Source organism: Nannospalax galili, unplaced genomic scaffold (assembly GCF_000622305.1).
Source record: "Nannospalax galili isolate Female #2095 unplaced genomic scaffold, S.galili_v1.0 scaffold1009, whole genome shotgun sequence".
NCBI lineage: Eukaryota > Metazoa > Chordata > Mammalia > Rodentia > Spalacidae > Nannospalax > Nannospalax galili.
Window position 1 is genome coordinate 82,912 of NW_008360054.1, and position 27,403 is coordinate 110,314.

General features: G+C 45.2%; 1 protein-coding gene across 1 annotated transcript; it reads right to left on the reverse strand.

The window, feature by feature from the left end:
- Nucleotides 1-4,392: 4,392 nt before the first annotated feature.
- LOC103726535 (CD209 antigen-like protein A) lies at nucleotides 4,393-9,578 on the reverse strand. Its single transcript, XM_008824155.2, has 7 exons — nucleotides 9,539-9,578; nucleotides 9,124-9,210; nucleotides 8,541-8,825; nucleotides 8,113-8,264; nucleotides 7,560-7,662; nucleotides 7,020-7,197; nucleotides 4,393-4,513 (listed from the first exon to the last, which is right to left on the reverse strand). The coding sequence occupies exons 1-7, from the start codon at nucleotides 9,576-9,578 to the stop codon at nucleotides 4,393-4,395; spliced, it is 966 nt and encodes a 321-aa protein (XP_008822377.2).
- Between the last annotated feature and the right edge of the window lie 17,825 nt (nucleotides 9,579-27,403).

Consider the following 27,403-nt stretch of genomic DNA (forward strand, 5'->3'; position numbering starts at 1 on the left):
TAATTTTTAAAAATATAAAAAAGTGTTAGAATTATCTGAGAAGATAATAATTTTAAATAGATCCCCATCATGCCTGGCCTCTCAATCATAAAGATGATTCTCTCCTTTAAAAAAAAAGTGATGGGGAGATATGGGAGGAGTTGGAGGGGAGGAAGTAGGCATGGATTTGATCAAAACACCTTATATACATGTATGAAATTCTCAATAAATTATTTTTCTAAAAAGAGACCCTTGTCTCTAAATAAATAAATAAATGCAAATAACTAAGATCGGGTGACATGGGCTAGTTAGTAGGCAAGTATATTCAGATTTTTCCCTCAGTTTCATAGATGACAGCCTTTTACATTTAAATTTTTTATTTTAATTTTATGGGTATGTGTATTTTGCCTATATTGGTTTAAGTGCACCACAGGTGTGCAATAAGCACAGAGGCCAGAAAAGTACATCAGATCCCCAAGAGCTGGAATTAAGGACGGCTGTTAGCTGTCATGTGGGTGCTGAGAAGCAAACCTGGACCCTCTGCAAGAGCAGCCCGTGTTCTTAACCACTGAGCCATTTCTCCAGCCCCATAAGTGACAGTCTTGAGGGACTGAGATAATTCTCACTCTGTGGCAATGGTTCATTACTGTGAAATCAACTTTGTTCTAAAACAGGACCATCCTCGTGTGTCTTCTATGAGTCTGCTTGGAGGTGTTGCAACAACAGAAAATGAACTACATGCATGAATTAAAGGGGTCTTCTGCAAAAAGCATGACACAGTTCCTGAGAAAGATAAAAATAAAGAGAGGAGAGCAAGAAGGAAATAAGATGCTCTGCAAGACTGGTGTCTATCATGCATCCCCTCCTGCAATAAAAAAGAACCCAGAACTGGGTGTGGTGGCACATACCATTAATCTCAGCAGATAATCTGTGAGATCGAGGCCAGCCTGATCTACGTGGTGAGTTCCAGGGCAGTTGGGGCTACAGAGAGACTGTGATACCCGTTAAGATGTGCCAGCAGGTTTTGGTCAAATCAAGAATCCTTCACTAGCTAGCAGAAAGGCCGGCAGTCGAGAGAGGCAATTTCCAGAAAGAACTCTCGACCCCAGGGAGAAGCAGAGCAGGGTCTGCAGAGCTAAACACCACAATGACGTCATACTAGGTACAAGTCAGAGAACAAAGATTTAACAAACCAACCAGGGACAGGTTATTCAGATAACAAAGACTCATCAAAGCAGGGATAGGTTAGTGAACAAATAAGCTTTCAATTTTTCAATTAGAGAATAAGTTTCTCAGAATTATTGAAACATTGGCCTCCTGATTGTTCTTCCTGTCTCTATGGTCAGCAGGGGAGGGGCATGTTGGAGTACAGCATAGAATGCAATCAAGCAAAAGATGTAACCAGTTAGGGGAAATGGAGTGATTTTTCTGCTAGTTCAGGGACTATGTCTCAAAACAAAACAAAACAAAACAAAACAAAACAAAACAAAACAAAACCCAGAACCCACTGAAGTCAGTCAATGCCGCTGGGTTTACAGAAGGAAGAGCAGTAGATCCAATTATCTTATATAACAGTAATATCTTAAAAATATTTTTATTGGGGCTGGAGTGATGGCTCAGTGGTTAAGAGCACTGACTGCCCTTGCAGAGGACCCCGGTTCAATTCCCAGCACCCACATGGCAGCTATGAACTGTCCTTAACTCCAGTTCCAGGGGAATCCGAAGCCCTCTTCTGACCTCCAGGGCATTGTACGACAGGGGTGCACTCACATACATGCAGGCAATACACTCATACACATAAAATTAAAATAATAAATAAAATATTTCAAAAAATTGTTTTTATTAATTCTGTGAGAACTTCATTTGGTATATTTCAATCATATTCCCTCCCTCCCCCAACTCCTCCCATATCTACGCACACCTTCCTACTTACAGAACTTTCTGCTCTCCTCTTGCCCCCATAGGGTAGCTGCACACACGAATAAATTTCCAGCAGTTACGACAGCATGCACAATGCTAGGTTTTTGTTTGAGAGGGGTTTTTTTTGTTTTGTTTTGGGTTTTTTTTTTGGGGGGGGCTGTTTGTTTTGTTTTGTTTTGTTTTTTAGACAGTGTTTTCTCTTTAGTTCCAAGTAGCCTGGAACTTGTTATGTAGATCAGGCTGGCCTCAAACTCACAGAGATTTGCCTGCTCTGCCTCCTGAGTATTAGGAAGTTCGGAATTTTAACTCTTTCCCAGGTGAATGTTAGGATTAGGAGTTGAAAGAATCACAAGTAGGAAAGGAGAGCAACCAACCTCATAGAATCCATGTAGGCCTGAATTAGTCTATGAAGGGTGACTACTGACCAGCTTCTGCAGTAGCCACAGGGGCCCAACAGAGGCGGGGCTTAAGTACTTCTGTGTACGTAAACTCTACTCAGGTGAGTTGAGACTTCAAAGCCTGCATTCTTTCCCAATAGATAAGGGTCTCCAGAGGACTTGTGGGAGAAGATTCAAGGTCTACATTTTTTCTGCCTTACCAAGGCAGAAATTTATGGCTGAGGTCCCGGACATGCTTGTTTGCAAAGCAAGATTGCTTTATGATTTTGGGTTAATGGTTCATCTAGTTCTGGGAGTAAAGTGTGTGCGCCACCATGCCCAACTTAACACAAGTTTTCTTTCTAAAGAGTGAAGAAAAATGGTAGGTCCAGGTTGCCACTCAGTAGTAGAGTGCTTGTCACAATATGCAAAGTCCTGGGTTCAGTCCTCCAACATTTAAAAAAAAGAAATGTATTGCAAAAATGCAGTAAGCATGGGCTAGAGAGATGGCCCAGTGGTTACAGCACTGGCTGCTCTTCCAGAGGACCCAGGTTCAGTTCCCAGCACCTACCTAACAACCATCTGCAACTCCCATTTCAGGGGATCCAACACCCTCTTCTGACCTCTGCAAACACTACACAACACAGGTTCACTTACATGCAAAACACTCTTACACATAAAATAAAAATTAATTTAAAATGTTTTAAAGATTTTAAAAAATATTTATTTATTTATTTATTTATTTTTATGTGTATGCTTGTATACATGTAGGTCAGTGCACTCGTGTCGTGCAATGCCCGCAGAGGACAGAAGAGTTTGTCGGATCCCCTGGATTTGAACCTGGGTCTTCTGCAAGAACATTTGGTGTTCTTTACCACTGAGCCACCTCTCCATCCCCTTAAAGATCTTTTTTTTTTAATGCAGTAAGTGCATTGGGCCCACACAAAACCACCCAATCAACAATCACTCAAGGAAAGGAGAGGGGCCCTACTCTTTACCTCAGAACTATTGGTTATCCATAGATTCTGGGAGAGGAGGAGACCTTGTCTTCAGTTTGTGTACCCTCCGCTGAGACCATCAAGCTCCAATGGATAGGCCCAGATCCGTGTTCATACCAATGGCCCTGGTTGATTTTGGTGGGTCACAAAGCAAGGTGAGTAGACATGGACATGAAGAGATGTGTTGGGGATAGGAAAGGTGAATGGAGTGTAGGAAGATGGCAGGTGAGAGCGGTCAGTATGCATGCCCTACCTGTGTGAAACTGTAAAAATGCCATGATTTAAAAATTGAAATTTAGGGGCTGGAGAGATGGTTCAGTGGTCAAGAGCACTGACTGACTAGTCTTGCAGAGAACCCTGGTTCAGTTCCCAGCATCCACATGGCAGTTAACAACCACCAGTAACTCCAGTTCCAGGGGATCAGATGTCCTCTTCGGCCTGAGGGCATCGCACACACATGGTGCACTTACACACATACAGACAAAGCATACACACACTTTTTTAAATTAAATTAAATTTTAAAAAATAAAAATAAATTGTAAATAAAACTCCGCATGAGGGTTTAGAGGGTGGCTCAGTGCTGCAGTCAGTGCTTGGCTGGCATTCATGAGGCATCTGAGTTTTGACTCTCAGTAAAGAAAAGACGGCAGGAGGAAGGGAAGAAAGAAGAAAAAGAGATAGTTCCTACCAGTTAACTAAGGAAAAGAATCCGCTGCAACCCCAAAAGGAAATATGAAAAAAACAATGAAGACAACTAACAAATCAAATTCATACAAGTATTTGTGAAGGCTCAGGATGGCAGCAACACAGCAAGATCAAGCAGACAGGAGCCCATGGAGGAGCAGCAGCCACGGGAGCTCAAGTAGGGGCACGTAAGGCCACCCAGAAAGTGAAGGGAGAGGTTTCAACAGGGGGGAGGGAATGCCCCCCGACCATGGAACAGGAAGCAGAAGTCACAGTGACTGCGCTGATTGTCACAGGAGCAAGCATTGCGCAGTGAGAACCGTGGTAGTCAGCAGGGCAACTGTGAGGCAAGCGCAATGCTTTCCAGGATATCTGGCGCCACCTAACGGTCAAATGGAGAATTTCCTCTGAGATGCTAAAAGAACCTCAGGTTTCTATACCCCAGGTAAAACTGCATCCTCAGCATCATCAGGGAGAGAAGCTGGGGCAACAGCCAAGTCTAAAGCCAGCTTTCTCAGCAGGAGAGATGAGGGGTGAGGCTCGTTCTCCTTCCTCCTGCAGTACCAAGAGGGACCAAGGCTCAAGGTGAGGGAAACGCCCCACCCAGATGACACTGGAGAGGCTCCGGAGCAAACTGAACATGTTGGGTAGGTGGAGGAAGGGCAGCAGACCAGGCAGAGGGTCCAGCCAGGGCAAAGGGAAGAAGCAGGAAGTGTGCTCTTGGTTCTGGCAGCCTCTGACTGAAGCCATGTTGAGGTTTAGAGTGGTCCAGCTTGACAAGAAACCCAGCCGGCAACCCCCTCCTGCCCACTGCACAGTAGTTCTCTTCTAAATTTTATCTATTTATTTTCGATTTACATATGTATTTCTTATTTATGTTTTGCCTGGATGTATGTGAGGGCACCACGTGCATGCAATGCCATGGAGGCCAGAAGAGGGCATCAGATCCCCTGGACTTGAGTTATGGATAGTTAGCCACCATGTGGGTGCTGGGAACCCAACCCAGGTCCTCTGCATGAGCAGCCACTGCAGTTAACCACTGAGCCATCTCTCCAGCCCTTCACAGTGGTTCTTTTTTAAAACATATTTTATTATGATTTGCCAGGCATGGTGGCACATACCTTTAGTCCCAGCACTCGGGAGGTGGAGACGGGCAGATATCTGTGAGTTCGAGGCCAGCATGATCTACAGCAAGATCCAGGCCAGCTGGGACTACAGGGACACCCTGTCTCAAAAAGACCAAATTTTTTTTTATTTTTATTACTTACTTGTATGAGTGTATTGCCTGCATGTAGGTGAGAGCACCCATGTTGTGCAGTGCCCACGAAGGTCAGAAAAGGTCATCAGATCCTCTGGAACTGGAGTTATGGACAGTTGTTAGCTGCCATGTGGGTGCTGGGAATTGAAACTGGGTCCTCTGCAAGAACAACCAGTGCTTGTAACTGCTGAACCATCTCTTCACTCCCCACCATGATTCTTATTGAGAGCAAGTGAGAGAGTAAAGGAAGTACCAGGCTTCAGGACTGTAAGAGGGTCAGTTTGTGGCATTTTAACATTTAAGTCTGTGAGCATCTGTCACAGCAGCTGTACTGAGCTAATACCTACACCTGGAAGAATGCTTTAAAAGATGTATATGATGGGGGCTGGAGAGATGGCTCAGCAGTTAAAAGCACTTGCTGCTCTTACACAGGACCAAAGTTTGGTTCTCCCATCCACACGGGGGCTGGGGGGGCACAAAACTGCCTGTACCTCCAGATCCAAGGGATCTAAAACTATCTTCTGGCATTCACAGGCAGCCACACAATCACATCAAATGAAAATTAATCTTTTAAAAAAAGTGTTTATGACAAAAATCACAAGACATTAATTACCAAGGGCATTTTGGAGGGGGAACTGTATAAATAATCTGTTCCTTATTAGACAGGAAGAGAGGAGGAGGGGAGGGAGAGAGGAAAGAGAGAGGCCTATTCCCAAGGGAAAAAAACTTTTTTTGTTTTTTCTTTGGAGACAGGGTCTCCCTGTGGGTCCAGCTGGACTGGAGCTCGCTACGTATACCAGGCTGGCCTGTGTCATAGAGATCCACCTGCCTCTGCCTACTGAGGGCTGAGATTAAAGACACCGGCCACCATGTCCAGCATGGGCCACATGTTCTTTTAGCATTCTATTGTTGGGCACCTAGGTTGGCTCCATTGTTTGGCTCTTGTGCACAGTGCTGAAGTAAACACTGACATGCGAGTCTCTTTGCTGTATTAATGAAGACTATTTGAGGAAATTCCTGGGAGTAATGCAGCTGGTCATAGAGTAGGCACATTTTTAGTTTGGGGGGAAGCCCCATGCTAATGTCCACAGTGGCCAGACTTGTTCACAGTCCCACCAACATGTAAGGTTCCCTGTTCTTTTCCACGCAGCATTATTGCTTTCTTAACATTTTTTGTGTATATGATGTAAATGCATGTGCCTCCATGTGCATGAGTTGATGCGCGTGTGGCTGTCAGGAGACAACCTTGGGTGTGGTCCTCACCTTCCACCTTCAAAACATTTTTTTATTTTGGTGATTTTTTTTGTTCTTTATTTTTTGGTTGATATATATATATACATATATGTGTGTATATATATATTTGTATTTTACATAGTGAGATCCTGTATCCAAGACCCCAAGCATATTTTTAAATTTAGGGGGTAGAACAAAATATATTGTAGACAAAAATATACTAGTTAATATAAACATAGTTCAAAGTTTTACTAGTTTAAACAGCATCCATGAAATACAGAGAATCAATTGAATGGTGCACATCAGACCCATTTCAAATTCATTTCTTTTTATTTATAATTTGGTGGTGCTGAGAATGAAACCCAGGGAGTCACACATACTGGCCGACATGTGTGGTGCTGAGGTACACCACAGCCCTACAAATGGTTTTAACTGAGGGGATGTCATGGGCTGTAAACAGGGACTGAGGCCATCCATAGAGGAAGATCCCAGGAGGGACAAGCTACAGGGGAGGGGGACTCAGAAGGGTACTGGAAAGGAGGGCAGCAAGCAGACTGCACCCCAAGTTGCCCATGCAGACTAGAGGAGCAGAGACCCTGAGGGTCAGAGCAGGGAGCTGCTGGCTGCTCACAAACCCAGAAATTCTGCGCCGTGCATGTGCTGTCATTCCATCTATCCTCTCTCAGCTTCACACAGTCCTCATCTACATCATTGTTGGGCTCACCCTCTTTCCAGAAGCTGCAAACAACACCAGCCATCAGAGAGAGCCATCCCAACCAGAACCCACCTCACACCCACCCATGGAGGAGGAGCTGGGCTGTGGCCTTCCATGGCCAAAGTCCAAGGACCGTCCAGACAGGAATCCAGGACAAGGATATAGCAAATTGTGAGCTCCACCCTCACCTCCATGGGAATCAGATCAGCAAAGCAAAGACACAGATGCTGGGACCTGGGCTTGGACTAGGGGCTCGGGATCCCCAGGGGTTATGGGGACCTGTGGTTAGGAAGTTCCCTAGGTGCTTTTCAATAGAAAAAGCTGCATTTAGAGTGAGGGATTTCCCCCTGAGCCCTCCCCTCTGGGCCATGTGCTGTGGGGGTTTACCTGAGCTGGAGGGGTATGGTCCACCCACTGCCGTGAAGCTTCACGTTTGTCCTCTCTGAGGCTGATTGAGGAGAGTTCATTCTTTCTAATGTGACAGTGATTGAGGAAACTCTGAGTGGAAGGAGGTGGGAGGGCAGACCCTGATTCTACCACTTTATCATCCATCTGTGTCCCACTCTGTCTTGCCTTTCAAGTAGGTTCTTTCTGCAATCTATCCTCAAGTTTTGTGACCCAGCATATAAATGCCAGTCATGGATGTGTTGATGTGCACACACACTTGGAAACGTGTTCACTTGTAGTCTGGCTCATAGACATGTTAGAGAGGATCACACAGTGCCTCAAAGCTGCTCTGACTTCCATCTGTCTTACCCCAATGCTCAAATGTGTTCTTCATCTATAAGACCTCCCCATACCATTGTGATTCCTCCTACAGGAAGCTCTCCCAGACTGCATCTCCTCCACATCCCCCCAAGCCTCCCATATGGATTCCAACTACAGGGAGCAGGATTTTTGTGGTCCCATGACAGGATCCAGCCCCAGGCGGAACTGACCCCAGCTTGCCTGCTCTGCAATGCTGTTGACGATTACCAGGTGGGCCCCCAGATCCTGGCAGGCAGAGACGGAGGCCTGCCAGCTGCCCAGGGTCCATGAGAAGAGGTAACGGCTTCCCTGGAAGAGTTCCCAGTCTGAAGGGCAGGGGCAGTACAGACCAACTTTGGGGATCCACATGGCAGGACACAGCATAGTGGAGGGTAGGTGGGACACAACAAGGTGGATTCCTGAGCTCAGCTCCTGGTTCCCTCCTCTCCTTTTTTGGGCCTTAGGAGCCCAAGGCCGGTCCCCTACTTCAGCTATTAGCTTAGTCCCCCAAAACCTATGACCTCCATCCCAGTTCTACCCTGACAGCCTCAGTTGGCAGCCAGAGAAGGTGGATCCCAACCCTTCAATGACCCCTCCACTAGCTCCTGACTCAGGCCCAAGACCCTTACCCAATGAGGCATTGATCTGGATCAGCTGCTGCTGGATCTGCTCCAAGCTGGAAGGAATCTGTTGGGGAGGAACCCTAGTCTCAGACACTGATTCTTCCAGCACTGCCAGCCTGCAGGACATCACACAGGGCTCCATGGCCTCCCATCCTGCCCTGCATTCAGCATCCTTGTACTTGTACTTGCCCATATCACACACCTTCTCCAACTCAGGACCACAGTTACTCCTCACCCAAGCTGGGGATCCCCCTATCATCCTGGGTCTCTCCTGGTGGAGATTCCGGAATCCTGGAACCCGCTAAAGAGAAGAGCACACCCCCTCTTATGAGCACTGACTGTATGCTCGACTGTATGCTTGACTGTGCCCAGTCCAGCCACACGAGGATGAGCCCCATGTCACAGATGAGGAAAGAGGCCCAGAGAGGGACAGTGAGCTGTCTGTGGTCACATAGGAAGGGAAATGTAGTCCAGATATCCTAGTCCCATAGTGCTGGGGGCAGGGCAAGGATCATCCTAGAAGAAAACTCCATAGCCCCAGGAATCAGAGTCCCCTAGATACAGCAGGCTAAGCCCTGCCCTGACTTACCTTGAACCAGGGTGGCCAACAAAAGCACAGAGAAGAGGCCCAAGGAGAAGAGAAGCAGCAGGAGCCAGGGGACTCCGGTCAGACACTCTGCAGGACCAGCAGATGGGCAGAGGTGAGGTCTTGGGAGAGACCCTGCTCTCCTGTGTTCATGCTGCAGAGTGCCCCACCACCCCTGCCCCTGAGCCACCCCAGTACCTGGCAAGCTCGTTGGGCTGTGACTGAGACCCTCAGGGTCTTTCTCAGTGAATCTCTGGCCTCCAAATGTGACCTCCTCTGCTGAATGGGGCAGAACACACTCAGCTGACCTCCCAAACTTGGCTCACTCCCCCAGTCCCAAGCTGCAACCCAGACCCAGATTGCTGTGCATCCCAGACCCTGTCGCCTGTAAAAGCACCCAGCAGGCTCCCAGCCTCACCATGGCTCCCTGGCTGCTGGGGTTCTGGCTCTCCTGCCATCTTCCTCTCCTCTCAACTCCCCCTCTCTCCAACTCCTTTCCGCACTCGGGTTTATATAACCCTGTGGTTTGCCCTTGCAGCCCCCCATGACGTCCAACTCCCTGACTCAGGATAAGAAAAAAGAACAGGATGGGACATCTGCCTGCGGGAAAAGTTGGGGGAGAGAGATGCTTTGCTTGTCACAGGTATGAGAGAGGCTGCTAGGCTGGGGGCAGAAACTGTGCTGTGACTTTTGATGCCCGAGTCCCTACTCACCTACATTCAGTACAGGGACTTGGGCCTCATCTTATGCGAGTCTCAGTTTCCTCTGCTGTGAAATGGGGCAGTGAAGGGCCAGGGATGTGACTCAACTGGCAGAAAGCTTGCCTAGCATGCATGAAGCCCTGAGTTCCATCCCTAAACACTGCACAAATGGACTGTGGTGGTGCAAGCCTGTCATTCCAGCACTTGTGAGGGAGACAGCAACAGAAGAATCTTTTTAAAAAATTTTTTACTTAATAAACACATAATTGTAGAAGCATTTAATTACAACAGCATTGACATAGTCAATAACAGTTTCCAAGCAAAGATGCATCTCTTTCAAAATTGGCTGTACATTTTTAGGTTCACAGTGTTGAATTAATACAGTTATACATTATTGTACTCAGTATAAACCCTATAAGACATAAAATTGAATGATGTTTTAACCTTTAAGAAACATCTCCGTTTCATTTTAAAATACACTGTTTCATACAGAAAAATTCATTTTTAATGCAACTAACATTTAGATGCTTGCACATGCACCTCTAATCTCTATATATCTGATTATTACTAGTCACAATTGGTTACTTTCTGAGATCCACCTGAGCATGGATATAAAATCATCAGGTAGATTTCAGTGGTAACGTGTTTCACCTCTGCAAATTAATATGGAGCACATTTTTATGCTTCTTCCTCAAATGTAACTCATTTTTTAAATTTGTTGATTTTTGTGTGTATTTTATACAGAACATCCCAAACTATCTTATTCATCTTTATACCCGCATCCCAAATGGCACCCTCCCACAGCCTCTCCCACCCCCTCCAGTAGAACTCATATACTCTGCCATCATTCCTGTTCTGTCCAATGTGTTGTCAGTGCCCCTCAGCTGTTCCCGGTGCTAGTGCATCCACTGAGTCTAGTCAGCCTATCTAGAGATCCTTGTTTTAGGGGGAAAGACCCTCCTCTTTGTAGACACTGCTTCAAGTCCATCTGGTGGGGTCTCCATGGCCTCCTTGATCAAGAGGACAGGTGACTCACCACAATTACAGGACATTTTGAGAGATGCTCATAGTCCCCTGGAATTTAGTCGACCTTGGAGGGCAAGGAGCAAAAACTCCCCTTTAAGACCTTCTGGCCAGATTAGTATAGGCCTCAAAGTATGGCATTAAACATCCAAGAAGGCTAATACCACCAGTCTGGTACTTTTAATTACCATATGCTATGTAGATAAAGCTTGGGCAAAAACTAAATGTTCTCAGATAAACCTTGACTAGACATATATTATGTTCCTTGACCTAGTTGTATGCATAATTTTTCAGTAGGTTGTTGGACCAATATGGTTCCCCCTGGTTTTTTTTAAACTAGCTAGGCCTTACTTATATCTCTCATTGTCTAACCTTTCCACCATGGTTTCCCCATTTAAAGTGCCCCCATTTTCCCCATTTCTCCCTTAATAATACCCTTCTCCTATGGTCCCACCTCTCTTGAGCGCCTTCTTTCCTTTTATACCCTAGGTTCCTTGTATCATCCTCCCTCCCCCTCCCATTAGAATAATCCCATTTTTATCCATATCTCCCTTATTAACACCTGCCACAAGTTAAGAGGCCAGCCTATGTAAAAGAGAAAAAAAAATTCAGGCATGGTGGTGTATGCCTTTGATCTCAGCACTCTGGAGGTAGAGGCAGGCAGGTTTCTGAGGTCGACTGATTTTCAGGACAGCCAGGGCTACATAGTGAGACTCTATCTCAAGGAAGAGAGGAGAAGGAGGGGGGAGGAGGAGAGGGAAGAAGAGAGGAGGGAGGGAAGGAAGGGAAAAGGAAGGAGGAAGGAGAAACGAAATGGAAATATGTTCCTGCCTTCCATTGTCAGAGTGAGGTTTACTCCAGTGCTCAAGTAATATTTGAATATCATATATTCTAGTGATAGAACAACATTTAGGATTTGCAGACATTAGGCTAGGGAGATCATGCAGTGGTTAAAGCACTTACTGTGCAAGCATTGAGGGCTTGAGTTTGAATTCCTGGAACTCATACATAAAAAAGGGCTGGATGATACAGGGCACACCTGCAATCCCAGCACTCCTACATGAGATGAGAAGTGAAGACAGGAGGATGCTTGGAAGCTCGTGGGCCAGCTCCTGGAGTAAGCAGCAGCAATCAAGAGACCCTGCCTCAAAGAAGGGAGAAGATGAGGGCTGACACCACAGCCTGTCCTCTGCCCACTCACCATGCGTTCATACACATACACACACAAACACACACATACACACACACACACACACACACACACACACACACACAGAGTACATGGTCTGGTCTGCATAACATAGTTAATGGACCCTATCCTGGATGGCTGAGAGGTTCTTTGTGTTGGGCACTTATAGCCGGATTTAACTTCCCTAGATGCTGCTCTGACCTCAGGTGACCTTTGACCCCGGAGCCTCTCTGTCCCTCCTAGATAACAAATAATGCTGAGACTCAGGGCTCCCAATTGGTCTGTGTTGCTCACCTATTGCAAGGGAAGAATTCCACAGGACATCAGCCAATACATCACAGTGATGGGCCATGACAGTGATGATCTCCTTGTAATTGTGACAGAGCACAGTCAGGGCAGTGTAGTTCCAAGTGACACAAATAACCAAATGGCCCCATATCCCAGGGCTGGGAAGAAAGAACACTTGCTGAGTGTACATGAGGCCATGGTTCTACCCCTAGCACCACCACCACCAGAAGAAAAGTGCCTGCCCAGTAGGCCTTAACCTTAACCTATTCGGGTGCTGGAACAGAACATCGGAGCTTGAGTTGCTACTGAACAATGGAAGCTGATCTCATACAATTATGCATGTTGGGACGTTGGCTATCTGGGTATCTGTAGTTGGTGTCTGGTGAGGGCTGCTTCCTGACTCCTAGATGATTGTTCTTACTGTATCGTCACAGGTTGGAAGGGGTCAGGGAGCACTCGGCAGACTTAAAAAAAAAATCTCTTATTGGGGCCGAAGAGATAGATCAGTGGTGAGAAGCATGCACTGCTCTTCCATAGGACCTGAGTTCAATTCCCAGTAACTTCTTTGGGTTGCTCACAACTGCCTGTAATTCCAACTCTTGGGGGATCTGACCCCTCCAGCTTTCAAGGGTACCTGCACTAATGTGCATATACCCCCCACAGATACATATAATTGAAGATAAAAATTAATCTTTATGATTTATTTTTAAGACATTTATTTATTTGTATGAGTATTTTGCTTGCATATATGTAAGTGTACCTCATATTCATTGTGCATGGAGGCCAGAAACTGGGGTTATGGATGGTTGTTAGGTACCATCAGGATGCTGGGAATTGAACCTTGGTCCTCTGCAAGAGCAGAACCATCGCTCCAGCCCCTTAAGATTTACTTTTATTTTAAATTATGTATATATGTGTGTGTCTGTGTGTAGGTTTTGAGTGTAACTGCAGCAACAGTGGAGGCCAGAAGAGGGTGTTGGATCACTTTGAGCCTGACTTATAGGTGGTTGTGAGCAGTCAGACATGAGTGCTGAGAACTGAACTCAGGTCCTCTGCAAGAGCAGCAAGCGTTCTACTGCTCTCTCCAGCCCCTTGGAGTCTCTTAAAAAATTTTTTTCTGTTTGGATTTTCTGAGACTGGATTTCAGATAGCTCAGGTTGACATTGAACTCCCTATGTAGCTAAGGATGACCTTGATTTCCAGAATCTCCTGCTTCTACTTACTTACTGAGTGCTAGGATGACATGTGCCATCACACCAAGCTATGGGGACTTTTTTTTGAGACAAAGTCTCCTAGCTACAGCTGGCTTGGAACTTACTATGTAGATCAGGCTGACCTTGATCTCACAAAGATCCACCTGCCTCTGCCTCCCACGTGCTGGGATTAAAGGCATGCACTATCATGCCCATCTCAACAGGACTATTCCTTTTGTGACAGGGTCTCATTGTGTAGACTTTGGATGACCTGGAACTCACCATGTAGACCAGGCTGGCTTCCAACTCATGGTGATCCACCTGTCTCTGCCTCCTGAGTTCTGGTTTTAAAGGTGTGCTCCACCACATCAAACTGGTCTCATTTTTATTATTACATATATTTATTAGTAATTGATTAATTTATTGAGAGAGAAACAGAGAGCAAGAGAGAGACAGAAAGAGAAAAAAAGAGAGCCCCGCAGCAGGAGTATGGAGAGGTCAGAAGATAACTTGTTGTGGGTCAGTCTTGGTGGCAAACACCTTTACCAACTAAGCCATCTTGCCATCCCTCTGGGGGTCTCTTTTATGAAGACCCTCAGATCATTTATGTGGATTGTCTGGTCTTGAGATGACATACTGTGATGGTTAATAGTATCAACTTGATATGATCTAGAATCACCAGGGCAATGAGCCTTGGGTATGTCTGTGAGGAATTATCTAAATTATTTGGTTAACTGAGGTAGGAAGATCCTCTGTCATAGTTTTCTGTTGCTAGGATAAAACACTCTGATCAAAAACAGCTAGAGGAGTAAAGGGTTTCTTATATATTATACTTCTAAGTGACAGTCCATCTTTGAGAGAGGTGAGACACAGGCAGGAACCTTGAGTCAGGAACTAAAGCAGAGACCAGGGAGGAGGGCTACTTACTGCCTTATTCTGCAGTCCTGTGCTCTGCCTGCTTTCTTAGACAACGCAGGACCATCAGTCCAGAGGTGGCACCACCCACAGTGGGATGGACCCTCCTACATCACTCAACAACCAAGAACATACCTCACAGACATGCTCTCAGGTCAGTTCAATAGTGGAAAGTCTCCAATTGCGGCTCCTTCCCAGGTGTGTCAAATTGACAGCTGAAGTTATCTAGTACACCCACCTTATCAGTGCATGATTCCATTCCATGAGTTGGAGTTCCATACTGAATAAAAAGAGGAAAAGAGCTGAGCACCAGCACTCATCACTCTCTGCTTCTGAACCATGGATGTGATGTACCCATCTGCCTCAAATTCCTGCTCCTTGTTCTTTGACTAAAGTCCCCTCCCACCCACTCATTATCCTCTTCCCCTTTCCTTCCTCCTGCCCACCAAATCCCTTCTTCTTCCCAAGTGCTCCTTTTACTTTCATGTCTTTTTTGTTGACCCACTGCATTTAATCAGGGTTGTCTGCATAAGCATGAGTGGGGGTTATTTGCTTGAGTGGGGGACTACACCAGTGGCCACACCACTGAGGAAAGTGACTCATCACCTCCAGCTTTTAAGCATCTATAGCTCCTCTGGGAGGGGCAGGGCATTAAGAGCCCCTCCATCATCCCTGATGGAATGCTTATGGGCCCAGTCTTCTCATAGTGATCAATGAGCACTCAAGTGACAATGTTGAGTGCTCAGCCCTAAGTGGGACATCTATGTCACCCCTCCAAAGGCTCAGAGAATATTAAGGAAGAAGGGGTGGAAAGAATGAATGTAAGAGCTGAAAGATATGGAGGAGGGCTGTGAATTGCTGTTTTCTGGACATGACATGACTGTTGCACTCATGAGCTCACAGCAGCAGTGGCTACCTCATAAGACCCATACAAAATCTAGTCTTCCTTTGTGTGTGTATGTGTGTGTGTATGTGATGAATATATATATGAGGAATATATGCGTGTGATGAAAATATATGTATGATGAATATGTATGTGTGTTTCTCTCTGTGTGTGTGTGTGTGTGAGAGAGAGAGAGAGAGAGAGAGAGAAAGAAAGAGGTATCAATATGTGTGGGCATGTGTGTGGAGGTTCAAGGACGATTTTGTGGAGTCAGCTCTCTCCTTCCACCTTCATGTGGATTCCAAGTATTGAACTTAAGTCACCAGTCCATTTACATGCTGAGCCATCTCACCAGTCCACACATGGCATTCTAAAAGAGGAATTACAGGAGCAGAGATGGAATAGGGGGTTAGAACAGAGTGTTCCAGTGACAGGCCTGAGCACCCAAGGAGCAGAAAGTGAAAAAGAATGCGACCTTTTAGAGGAACTGAAACTTACTCATGAAGACCCTACGGCCCCAGGAAGGAAAATGCGATGGCTAGTTCCAAATATGATTACCAGGCAAGGGATGCCAGGAAGAAGGGCTATTAGTAAATATGATGGGGATTACCCCAGCCAAGAGAGGGCATCCCGTTTGACGTTCCTAGGGAGGGTGAGTGAAATTCTTTCTGTGATGATATATCTATAGAGTTGGGAAAGTCCCCAGCAGAGTACAAGCATGAAGACTATGTTTAGTCAGGCAGACTTCAATCTCTTCCCCTCCTTGGAGTACTGTGAAAGAACACATAATCTTAATTCTCTGAGCTTGAGGTTTTCTCATGCACAGGAAGCTGCTATCATGGTTAATACTGTCAACTTGACAAGGTCTAGAATCACATAGGAGACAAGCCTATGAAGGAGTTTCTAGATTGGGTTACTTAAGGTGGGAAGTCCCACCCTGAATGTGGGCAACAGCATCCCACGGGCAGGTGTCCTGCCCTGAGTAAAAAGAAATCAAGCTGAGCTCCCTCTCTGCTTCCTCACTGTGGATGCAATGTGACCAGCTGCCTCATACTCCTACTTCCATTCTGTTCTCACCCTAGTGGACTGTACCCTCATGCTGTGAACCAAAATTAACCCTTCCTTAAATTACTTTTATCACAGTAATGAGAAAAGCAACTAAACAGCTGGACTTTGGATCTTGAATGATCTCCCAAAGCCCAAGTTTTGAATCCTTGGTTCCCAGGCTATAGTAATATTGAAAGGTGTAGGGGGCTCAGCTGGGAAGATGACTCAGAGGGTAAAGTGCTTCCTATGCAAGCATGAAAATCTGAACTTGGATCCCAGCACCCACACAAAAATCAGAAGTGGTGGCCCATGTCTGTAACCTCAGTGCCAAGGGACAAAGATAGGGAGATCCTGGGAGCCTGCCTAGCTAGACCTACTGTGAGCTCGGGGTTCATTGAGAGACTCTGTCTCAAAATATAAGGTGAAGAATGATCAAGGAAGACATCAGGACATTAATCTCTGGTCTCCATGTATGTGAGCACACCCCCACCTACACAGGCTGTTGCATAGTACTGTCCTCTGAAAGACAGACTTTGGATAGATGCCTTCTTCCCAGGCTTGGTTGCACCCAATTTCATAGGATCATCAAGTTAAGCTTGTTGACTCTTATGTTCCACAAGAAAGAAGCAGGAGGGAAAGTCAGCCATGCCTCCCAACAAACCTATGTGCATGAGGGGAAGGGGCTAAGAGTATATAAGCTGGGGAATCCATGAGAAGGGTCTTTCACTATTTTGTGAAGCTGTGGGGAAGTCAGGATCCATGCCTGGATAAAGATTTCCCAGTGTGGCCTTAGGAGGGGAGCACCCACACTCCTGTAGAAAAACCCTCACACATTGCTCTGTAAGTCCAACTAACTCATTAGTTTCCCAGACTGTTGATTGGGGAAATCAAGCCTCTGTATGTTGTAGGGACCAAGGGCAGGAAGGGGCAACGTTGTTTACACCTCCCAGAAGAAATTTTAGCTACTCAGGCACACAAGCACACCCCTACAGACAGACAGACAGACAGACAGACACCAGACAGACACACACACACACACACACACACACACACACACACACACACACAGACGAGATGGTCTACCAAAAGGATGTTTATGGAATATTCTTAAAGAGACTTGTGATGGTTAGTTTTAGTTGTTAACTTGACAGGATCTAGAATCACCAAGAAAGAGCATCTCAATGAGGGACTGCTAGATCAGGTTGGCCTTGTGGGCATGTCTGTGGGGGATTGTCTTGTTTGCCTTAATTGATGGGGGAAGACCCAGCCTGAAAGTGAGTGGCACGTTTCCTGGGTTTAGGCCCTGTACTGTATATAGTAGAGAAAGCTAGCTGAGCACTGAGCATGCATGCAGTCATTGCTCTCTGCCCCTGACTGTGGATGCTGTGTGACTAGCTACTTCCAGTTCTGGCTGTCTTGAACTGTTCGCTCTGATGGATTGTTACCTGGAATTGAGTTAAATAAACTGTTTCTCTCTCTCTCTTTTTAAAATAATTTATTGGGAATTTCATACATGCATAAAAAGTATTTTGATCAACTCTTTCTTAAGTAGCTTTTTCTGTCAGAGCATTTTATCATAGCAACAGAAATGAAGCTAGGACAGAACTACTGGGCCCTTGGCCCCTTCCTGACTTTTTAAAAAGAAGTATTTTTGCCTGGTGTGGTGGTGCACACCTTTAATCCCAGCACTCAGGAGTCAGAGGTAGGCAGATCTCTGTGAGTTCGAGGCCAGCCTGGTCTCCATAGCAGGGGAAAAAAAAAGCATTTGTTGGCCTTTTTGAGTCTCCCTGTAGCCCCAGCTGGACTGGAACTCACTATGTAGACCAGGCTGGCCTCTAATTCACAGAGATCCGCCTGCCCCTGCTTCCCAAGTTCTAGGATTAAAAGCGTGCCACCACACCCAACAGAAATATTTAATTTTTTAAAATCATGTGTATGTCTGTGTGACCCTGTATAGGTATGTGCATGTGAGTGCAGGTGCCTGTTTGGGTCAGTAGTGCGTTGGAATCAAAGGTGATTTCTAGGTGCCACAAGCAGACACGTGTGCTGCAAACCAAACTTGGGTCCTCTGGAAGAGCAGCAAGTGCTCTTAACTTCTGAACCATCCCTCCAGCCCACCCTCCTGAGTTTTCTGGCTTCTTTGCCTCTGTAGAAATGACTTTTACAATATGGTTGTAGTCTGGCCTAAAGACTTTTACTTAATCTTGTAACCCAAAAGTTACTGTTTGCAAACAAGCTCACTGAGCTGTGTTCAACTTGTGACCTGAACACCTAATCTTAATCCTGCAGGATCCCACTTTGCCACAAGATACTTAATGAATGTGTGTGTAATGATGAACATATCAAAGTGCTGAAAGCAGCATGTTTTTCTCACTGAAAACAGTGAGAAAAACTGAGAAGCCTGTTTATAACTATCTGTGTGATATTCTAGGCTTAAAGATCAAAAGTCAAGATTCTCTAAGAAGATAAATGTAGATCCTAGCTTCTACTTCCCCAATCCATTCTGGAGATACTGTTTCAGTAAAGAATGAGAGACTCCTGACTCAAGAGCACGGTTCTTTGAGACATCTGAAGGAATAGGTTCTCAGAGTTTGGGTCCACTTGTGCCATAAAATGAATGCTAAGAGATGGGCTGTTTCTTTATTCTGGTATAACTGTAATATGGCTTAGAAATGCTCTATGAAGTGAACTGGCCTCTTCTGCCATGTGCCCTTTCCAGGAAATGCCTCTTTACCACAGGCCCTGAAGCACCAGTTCAACTGACCATAGACTTATACTTACAAAGCTGTGAGCTACAAAGAATCTTTCTTGCGTATAAGTTGGTTATCACAACACATAAGTTGCTCTTTTATCCGTGTGAGCACACCATTTGACAGAAACAACTTAAATGAGGAAGAGTTTATTTTTCCTCACAATTTTAGGTTTCAGTACATCATGGTAGAGAGGGCATGGTGGAGCAGTGCACATTCACCGGATTTATAAGTGGGTAAGGCCATTGATGAATAGTCTCCCTTAGCAGCCTGCTTAGCACCTTCTGACACTATGAATACTGGCCAGCAGGGAGGAAACCTCCAGTTCAGTTTCAGACTGATTTCTCTATGTCCTGGTACACGGTTCCACTCTGTTCTTTTTTGGTTTTTATTTTTTTTTGAGACAGGGTAGCACCAGCTGGTCTGGAATTCCCTACGTAGATCAGGCTGGCCTCAAACTCACAGAGATCTGCCTGCTTCTGCTTCCCAAGTTCTGGGATTAAAGATGTGTGCCACCACACCCATGCTTGACATTGGGCACATGGAAGTGAAGAAAACAAACTCAGTCTGTCACTGAATAGTGGTGTGCCCATGCAATTTTTGTAAATAACTTTACAACTATGCATCACTTAATGATGAAAATGAATTGTATGTGTGTGTGTTCTTTTGTGTATGTGCACATGTGCATGCAAGTGTGTGCCTGTGTGTGGAGGACATAAGTCAACTTTGAGTATTTTCCTCAAGCCCCAGAGATCCTTCTGTCTCTGCCTTCCTAGAGCTGAGATTAGATGCACATGTTGCTATATTTGGCTTTTGACATGGGTCATAGGGATCAAACTGAAGTTCTTATACTTGCACAGCGAGTGCTTTGCTGACTGAGCCTTCTCCCAGTCCCTATTTTTATAGTTTTATTTTTTTATTTTATTTTTTACTTTTTAATTTTTGGTCTTTTTGAGACAGGGTCTCCCTGTAGCCCCAGATGGCCTGGAACTCACTGTGTAGGCCAGAGTCTGTAATTCACAGAGATCTGCCTGCCTCTGCCTCCTGAGTGCTAGGATTAAAGGCATGTGCCACCATGCCCAGATTTTTTTTAGACTGATTTTTGCTATATAGCTCAGGCTGGTCTCAAACTCATGATTTTCCTACTCAGCCTCTTGAGTGCTGACATTACATCTGTGTACCACCATACCTTGCCCTACCTCGTAATCTTCAGTACTGATAGTTAAGGTATAGAATCTACCTGTGTCTCTCAACATATGAATGGAAGAAGAAAATATGGCATATATGCATAATGGGATATAAATTATCCATTATAAAAATAATGACTGGGGGTGTGGTTCACTAGTGGAGTGCTTTCTTTGCATGTTTGAGGCCCTAGGTGTACTTTAGACACTGAAAAAATAAAATAAAATAAACCTCCAAAGGAAACAGCAATGAAAAGGAGAAAAAACAAACAAAAAACAGAAAAAATGGAATGAAATTCTATCAGAATCAAAATGGGATGGAACTGAAAAACAAATATTTAAAAATTATTTTGGGGGGCTGGAGAGATGGCTCTGTTTGGGGTCCAAAGAATTCCCTGAATTGACCACTCGGACACTGAGACTCAGGAAAACTCAGCTGCTTTATTGAGACCAACTGGCCGGGGATGCAAGCAGGCTCGGGAGCTGCACTGTGACCCTGAGTTGTGAAAATGCAGGGCTTTTAAGCACAAAAACCACAAAGCAGGGTATTCTATAGAAACCACAAACAGGAGAACCAGGAAAGGATTTGAACAATCTAGGGCTGATTTCCAGAGCCTTAACCTATACAGCCATTGGCTAGTTTACCTGGGGCAGAACGTTCTTCTTCTTCTGCCCCAGACCATTTCCATAGAAACCATAAACAGATGTACCAGGAAAGGGTTTGAACAATATAGAGGATTTCCAGAGTCAAGTGGAGGGCAGCTATTTCTCAGAGGGAGGGGGTCTGAGGGGCACTCTCCTTCATTCCCCCCTTTTGTTTTGAAAATCCTCTTGAATCAAACCATTGATTCATATGTGTTGCCTAGGAGATTGTAATGGGCCCTCATAACCATCAATCGTACAGCAGAGACCCTTTGTTTAACAAACTTGACTAGAGCATTAAAGATACAGGGTCCAAAGGTTTTCATACCAGGGAGCAATCTGAGGGTTAGGAAGCGTCACCTCCATAGTAACCTTCCCTTGTCTGTGTATCAGATAACTTCCATACATAAGTCTGGGGCTGGTAGACTCTTTGGGGGGCATCCCAGAGGGTAGAGTCAGCAGGAGCAGAGTCATAGCAACACCAGGGGAACAGGTGAATTGTCTTTTACCAATCGATGTTTCAGGGGGTCTCCTTGGTGATGTTGGACCTTCCATTTTTCTTGGTCAACCTGGGCAGGTTTGACATGTGAGTGATGAATCCAGGTGTGCACTCTGTCCACCTTCACTGCCGTGAGAGTTGTCAGGATCACAGTGAATGATCCTTTCCACCAAGGGGCCAATGTCTCCTTCTGATGTTGCTTTATCCAGACAATGTCTCCAGGCCAGTAAGGATGTGGAGTAGCTGGAGGCAGTTCATGCACATGCCGGATCAGGGGGTGGAGGTGCTCCTGTACAGCCTGTAATGCCCTAATAGACTGGAGGATTTCATGATTAGATATTTCAGCCAACACTTCTGACTTTAATCTTGGGACCAGGGGAGGGGGTCTTCTGAAAAGAATCTCAAAAGGAGTTATTCCCTGGATATAGGGGGAGTTTCTAACCCAGAGGAGGGCAAAAGGGAGGAGAGTCACCCAGTCTGTGCCAGGTTCTAAGGTTAATTTAGTCAAGTTCTCCTTAAGGGTCCAATTCATCCTCTCTACTTGTCCTGAACTCTGGGGATGGTATACGTAATGTAGTTTCCAATATGTCCCCAGGGCCTTTGCTAAGGCCTGAATTACCTGAGAGATGAACGCTGGTCCATTGTCAGAGCCTAACACCAGGAGCACACCAAACCTGGGAATGAGTTTGAGAGACCTGAGTGACTCCATCTTGTATAAAACCTCCATAGGACTGACCCAGCCCTGGGCCCTGTTCCAAGAAAAACCACAATACTTGGAACCAATAGAGAACAACTCCCCCGCCAATGGTCAATTAGCCAGGGACAGGAAAGTACTAGAAGTCCAGATATCTTTTCAGATTTCCTGAAGCCAGCAGTTTATGGTTTGGCACTGAGCTGCAACCAATCAGATGCTTGCCAGGCTGAAGACCCCCTACTCCCCTACTTGCTGAACTTGCTGAAATAAACCTATAAAGCCCTCTGTCTCCCAAAGCAAGGGGTCTCACATCTGAGATCTGCTGAGTCAGTGACAGAGTGGACCCAAGCTTAAGCTTCTAACAATAAAAGAACCCTTGTGTATTTGCATTGGTCAGCTCCTTGGTGGTCTTTGGAGTCTCTCAAACTGGGCACAACAAGTTCATCTAGCAATTTCTTGACAACTGTGGTTGCTGTTTTACTTCCACCTTTACTTCAATGAAGTCTACCTCCCAGTTGTCTCTGGGGGCAGTCCCTCTTTCACATTTTCCTGTGGATTTATCATTTTTCAGGTAGGCATTAGTCATCTGGCATGCCAAATATCTGGAGGTAATGTCCTGTATTGTAGCTGTTGAGGAAGGAAACTGGAAGCATCTGGTTAGTAATAACCTGATCTTTTCTTTTCCCATGTGGGTTCCTTCATGAAGTTGGTGAACTAGCATTTCCCCCAGGCAGCAGGGGAGGATGACCTTGCCATCTGAAGCGTGTCTCCATCTTGAGGAGACATACCCATTTGGAAATATTTGTCATCCTCTTCTGTGTATGAAGGCATTTCAGGTAACACAGGATCTGGCAGGGCTAGGAGTGCAGATTCAGACAGGGATTCTGCTATTTGATCTGCCTTTTGGTTTCCTCAGGCCTCAGGTGTGTTGTTCTTTTGGTGTCCTGGACAATGAATGACTGCCACTCTTTCGGGCATCCATATGACCCTTAACAAATCAATGATCTCTTGTTTGTGTTTAGTAGTCTTTTTCTTCTGATGTCAGGACACCTCTTTCTCTATAGATGGCCCCATGTACATGAACAGTGGAAAAAGCATATCTACTGTCAGTGTAAATGTTGATAGTCTTACCCTCTCTCAGTCTTAGGGCCTGAATCAAGGCTATCAGTTCAGCCTTTTGTGCAGAGGTTCTTTTGGGCAGGGCTTCTGCCCATAGGACGTCCCCCTGGGTGACTACTGCCATCCCTGCATACTTGACTCCATCTTTTATGTATGTACAGCTGTCTCAGACTCAGTCTCAGGGAGCAGGGATGCAGGGTTTAAGGCACTGGTCACAGCATATGTCAGGCAGGGCACATCTTCAAAGCCTTACAACTTTTGTAATTTCTTCCGGATATCAGGAGCAGACTGGGTCATGAAGGTGATGTTTATTGCTTGTTGATTCTCAGGTGCCTCTGGATCGATGGGAGTATAAGCCCAATAGGCTTCCATCAATCTCTCCAAGAACTGTGATGGGGGTTCTGTCTGTTCCTGCAAAACCTAGCTGACTTTTGACAAATTTGTAGGCTTTTTTTGCAGTGGCCTGGAGACCCCCATTAGAATCTGGTGATAGAGTCTGAGTGACTCCCTACCTGCAGGGGTGTTGGGATCCCAATCTGGGTGGCAGTGAGGGAAAATTTCCTCAGTGGTGAAGAGGGTGAGAAGGAGTTGTTGGACATCATCCCAGGTGGGCTAGTGCCAGGAGCCCAATTAAAGCCTGGGATTTTTCAGAGAAAAGAGGATTTTGTAATTTCCAGTTATAAAGATCACTGGTTGAGAAAGGAGAATAAACAAGAAAACTGCAGCCAGAGGAATCCGGCAGGGCCATAGCAAGGAGGGGAAGGACTGCAGGGGTCATTGAAGGGGGAAGGACAGGAGGTGGGGGAGACCAATGAAGTGCGGCCCATGTCTCACAACCTCAGCAGGGTGTCCTGGGTTTCCGAAGATCACAGCCTGAACAGAAGAGAGTTTGTTAACATCAAAGGACCCAGTGGGGGGGGGGGGCAGTCACCATCAAAAGACAGCCATTTGAGAGAACAAAGGGTACGGAATTTCCCCAGTAGACAGTGTCTCCAGAGATTTCGGCCACCTTCTGGAAATCCTTAAAATGAGAAAGAATTAAGTCAAGGGGATTGTCTTCAGATGAAGGGGATTGACCCATGATGGAAAAGAAAAGGATTACTCCAAAACAAAGACAAACGAGAAACAGACAGATCTCCGTGAGAACGATTAGGGTTGACACTGAAGGCCCAGAGGGCACAGTGGTCAACCATTCAGATGGAGGGGTGGGGTGTCCCCCGTCCTCCATCTCGGAGAGCAATACTGTGTCCAGTTCCTCTCCCTTGAGCCCCCAGAAGTCCTGACACCCAGAAAAGAAATCAAAACAGATTCATCGCAAGAGAAACCAGATCTGCACCAAATGGAGAACAAAAAAAGACAAGTAAACAGTCTAAGGGTCTTTTAGGAAATCCCAGGATGAGCCCCCACAATGTTTGGGGTCTGAAGAATTCCCTGAATTGACCACTCAGACACTGAGACTCAGGAAAACTTACCTGCTTTATTGAGACCGATCGCCAGGGACACAGGCAGGCTTGGGAGCTGCACTGCAACCCTGAGCTGTGAAAATGCAGGGCTTTTAAGCACAAAAACCACAAAAACCACAAAGCAGGGGATTTCTATAGAAACCAGTGAGTGAAGAACCAGGAAAGGATGTGAAAAGTCTAGGGCTGATTTCCAGAGCCTTAACCTATACAGCCATTGGCTAGCTCACCCTGGGCAGACCGTTCTTCCTCTTCTTCCCCAGGCCATTTCCATAGAAACCATAAACAGATGTCCCAGGAAAGGGTTTGAACAATCTAGGGGATTTCCAGAGTAAGGTGGAGGGCAGCTCTTTCTCAGAGGACAGGGAGGGGGTCTGAAGGGCACTTGCCTTCATCTCAGTGGTTAAGTGCACTGACTGCTCTTGCAGAGGACCCAGATTTTATTTCCAGCACCCACATTGTGGCTAACAACCATCCACAACTCCAGCTCCAAGGGATCTGACATCCTCTTCTGACCTCCATGGGGACTACATAACACAGATGCACTTATACACATGCAGGCAGTACACTCATACACATAAAATAAAGAAAATAAATAAGGAGTATTTCATTGAGGGCCACCTATGTACTAGACCTTTCCTATAGTGGCTAGAAACACAGTATTCAACAAAGAACCAAAGCTGCTTTTATGAGCTTGTATTTTAGGAGGTGGGTACGTGCATAGAAAAGACTCTTTGGAAAGCCACAACTTCTGGCTTTTGTAATGAATATTTTATCAGCCATGATTTATCAGCCCAGCTCCTTTGAGGGACACAGGGATTGCCCTGCGCCATTGCGATGTCCCTAGCCAAGGAGCTCATCTTCTTTGCACTAGTACTTGACGGCCAAGAAGCCAAAGCCATAGGCTTGATCACCCACATGCTAGGACAGAACCAGAAGGGGGATGCTGCCTACAGGAAGGCGCTGGACCTGACTGGAGAGTTTCTTCCTCAAGGACCTGTTGTGATGAGAGTGGCAAAATTGGCAATTAGTCAAGGGACAGAGGTCGACGTAGTAACAGGGTTAGCCATAGAAGAAGCTTGTTATGCTCAGACCATTTCAATGCAAGACAGTCTTGAAGGTCTTCTTGCTTTTAAAGAGAAAAGACCCCCTTCCTATAAAGAATAGCGAGAGCAGAACTTACGATGCCCCTGGGATGAACATCATGCTTGCAACGTCCTTAGATCTATTCAATGTCTAGCAAGTGGAGTCCCAATGACCAAAGTAGAGTGAAGTCTGGCTACACCTGGAGCAGGCCTGTCTGAGTGCTCCCGCCACTGTGTATCATGCCATATTTATTCAGATTTATAAAGTTAGTAGTGTATATTGTCAGAAATACATTCAAATTAGGTATGTTTTTAGCCTTTCCTGCAATATGAGGCTTTCTGTTTTTAATTTTTTAATGTGAATAATTTATATATTGCACTCTAGGGAATAACTAATTATACATCTATTGTGCTGTGTTAAGAAAATAAAAGTATTTTTGTATACAAAAACTGTGAAGTTATACTAAATAAAGTTCCTAAGTGATTATGTACATATGAATGCACATGTCCATCTCAACCTGGAAAAGTTGGTAGATATTCTGACTGAAACTACCTGATATAAATAAAGTCAGTGCAAAGAAGAAGATAAATAAATAACATTAAAAATTATTTTGGGGGGACTGGAGACATCACTTAGTAAAGAGCAGTGGCTGCTAAGCAGGGCTTTTATGTTAGAGGGTTCTTTGCTTCTGGTTTTCTGGCTGAAGACCCACTTAAAAATGCCCTAAACGGGCAGGGCATAGTGGCATGCACACCTTTAATCCTAGCACTCTGAAGGCAGAAGCAGGCAGATCTCTGTGAGCTCAAGGCCAGCCTGGTCTACATAGTGAGTTCCAGGCCAGCTGGGGCTACAGGGAGACCCTATCTCAAAAATACCAAAAAAAAAGCTGGAGATATAAAATATAGGCACAGTACTCTGTCCTTAGGGATAAAAAGCCTACCAAACTCTCAGGTCCTGTGTGTTTTCTGGATCTGAGGGACCATAAAACCCACCGTCTTGCAAAAATAAAATCTAGCTTGCCAAGTTACTTTCACTTGGTTCATACATTCTTTGTGAGGTGTTGATGTGGTCCTCAGACCTCAGACTTCATTTTTAATATCTGTCAGTTATTTAGCTCATGAAAAGAGAAAGAGATATTACTTGTCTACCTGGCACATTCCACCTTTTGTTTTTTTAAGCCACTAAACCTTTTTCATATCTAAAGAGCTAGAGATATAAGCTTTCTAACTTCCCCTACTCTGGGAGCCCCTGCATTTCATGGAACTGTGTTTTCACACTTCATGATCATTGTTTTCTCTTGTTCTTTTTGTGAAAAGAATGTCATTTTTTCCTTTTGTAAAAGCAAACTCTGGCCACTTCAGGTTTTAGTTTTTCTTCTTTTTTTAAATCATGAGCTAAAATTAGTATTCTTATTTTTGTTTTTTAACATGCCCAATTAAAATGCACTCATGCAGTTTGTAAATGTATTTTGCTGATATACCTGAAAGGCCTGATAATACATATACATACTGTGTTTTGAACATGAGTCCTCTGATATCTTAAAGAACTATTAAACAATATCTTTGGCCTATTACATGCTTCACAAAACCTTTAACTACTAATTGTTTATA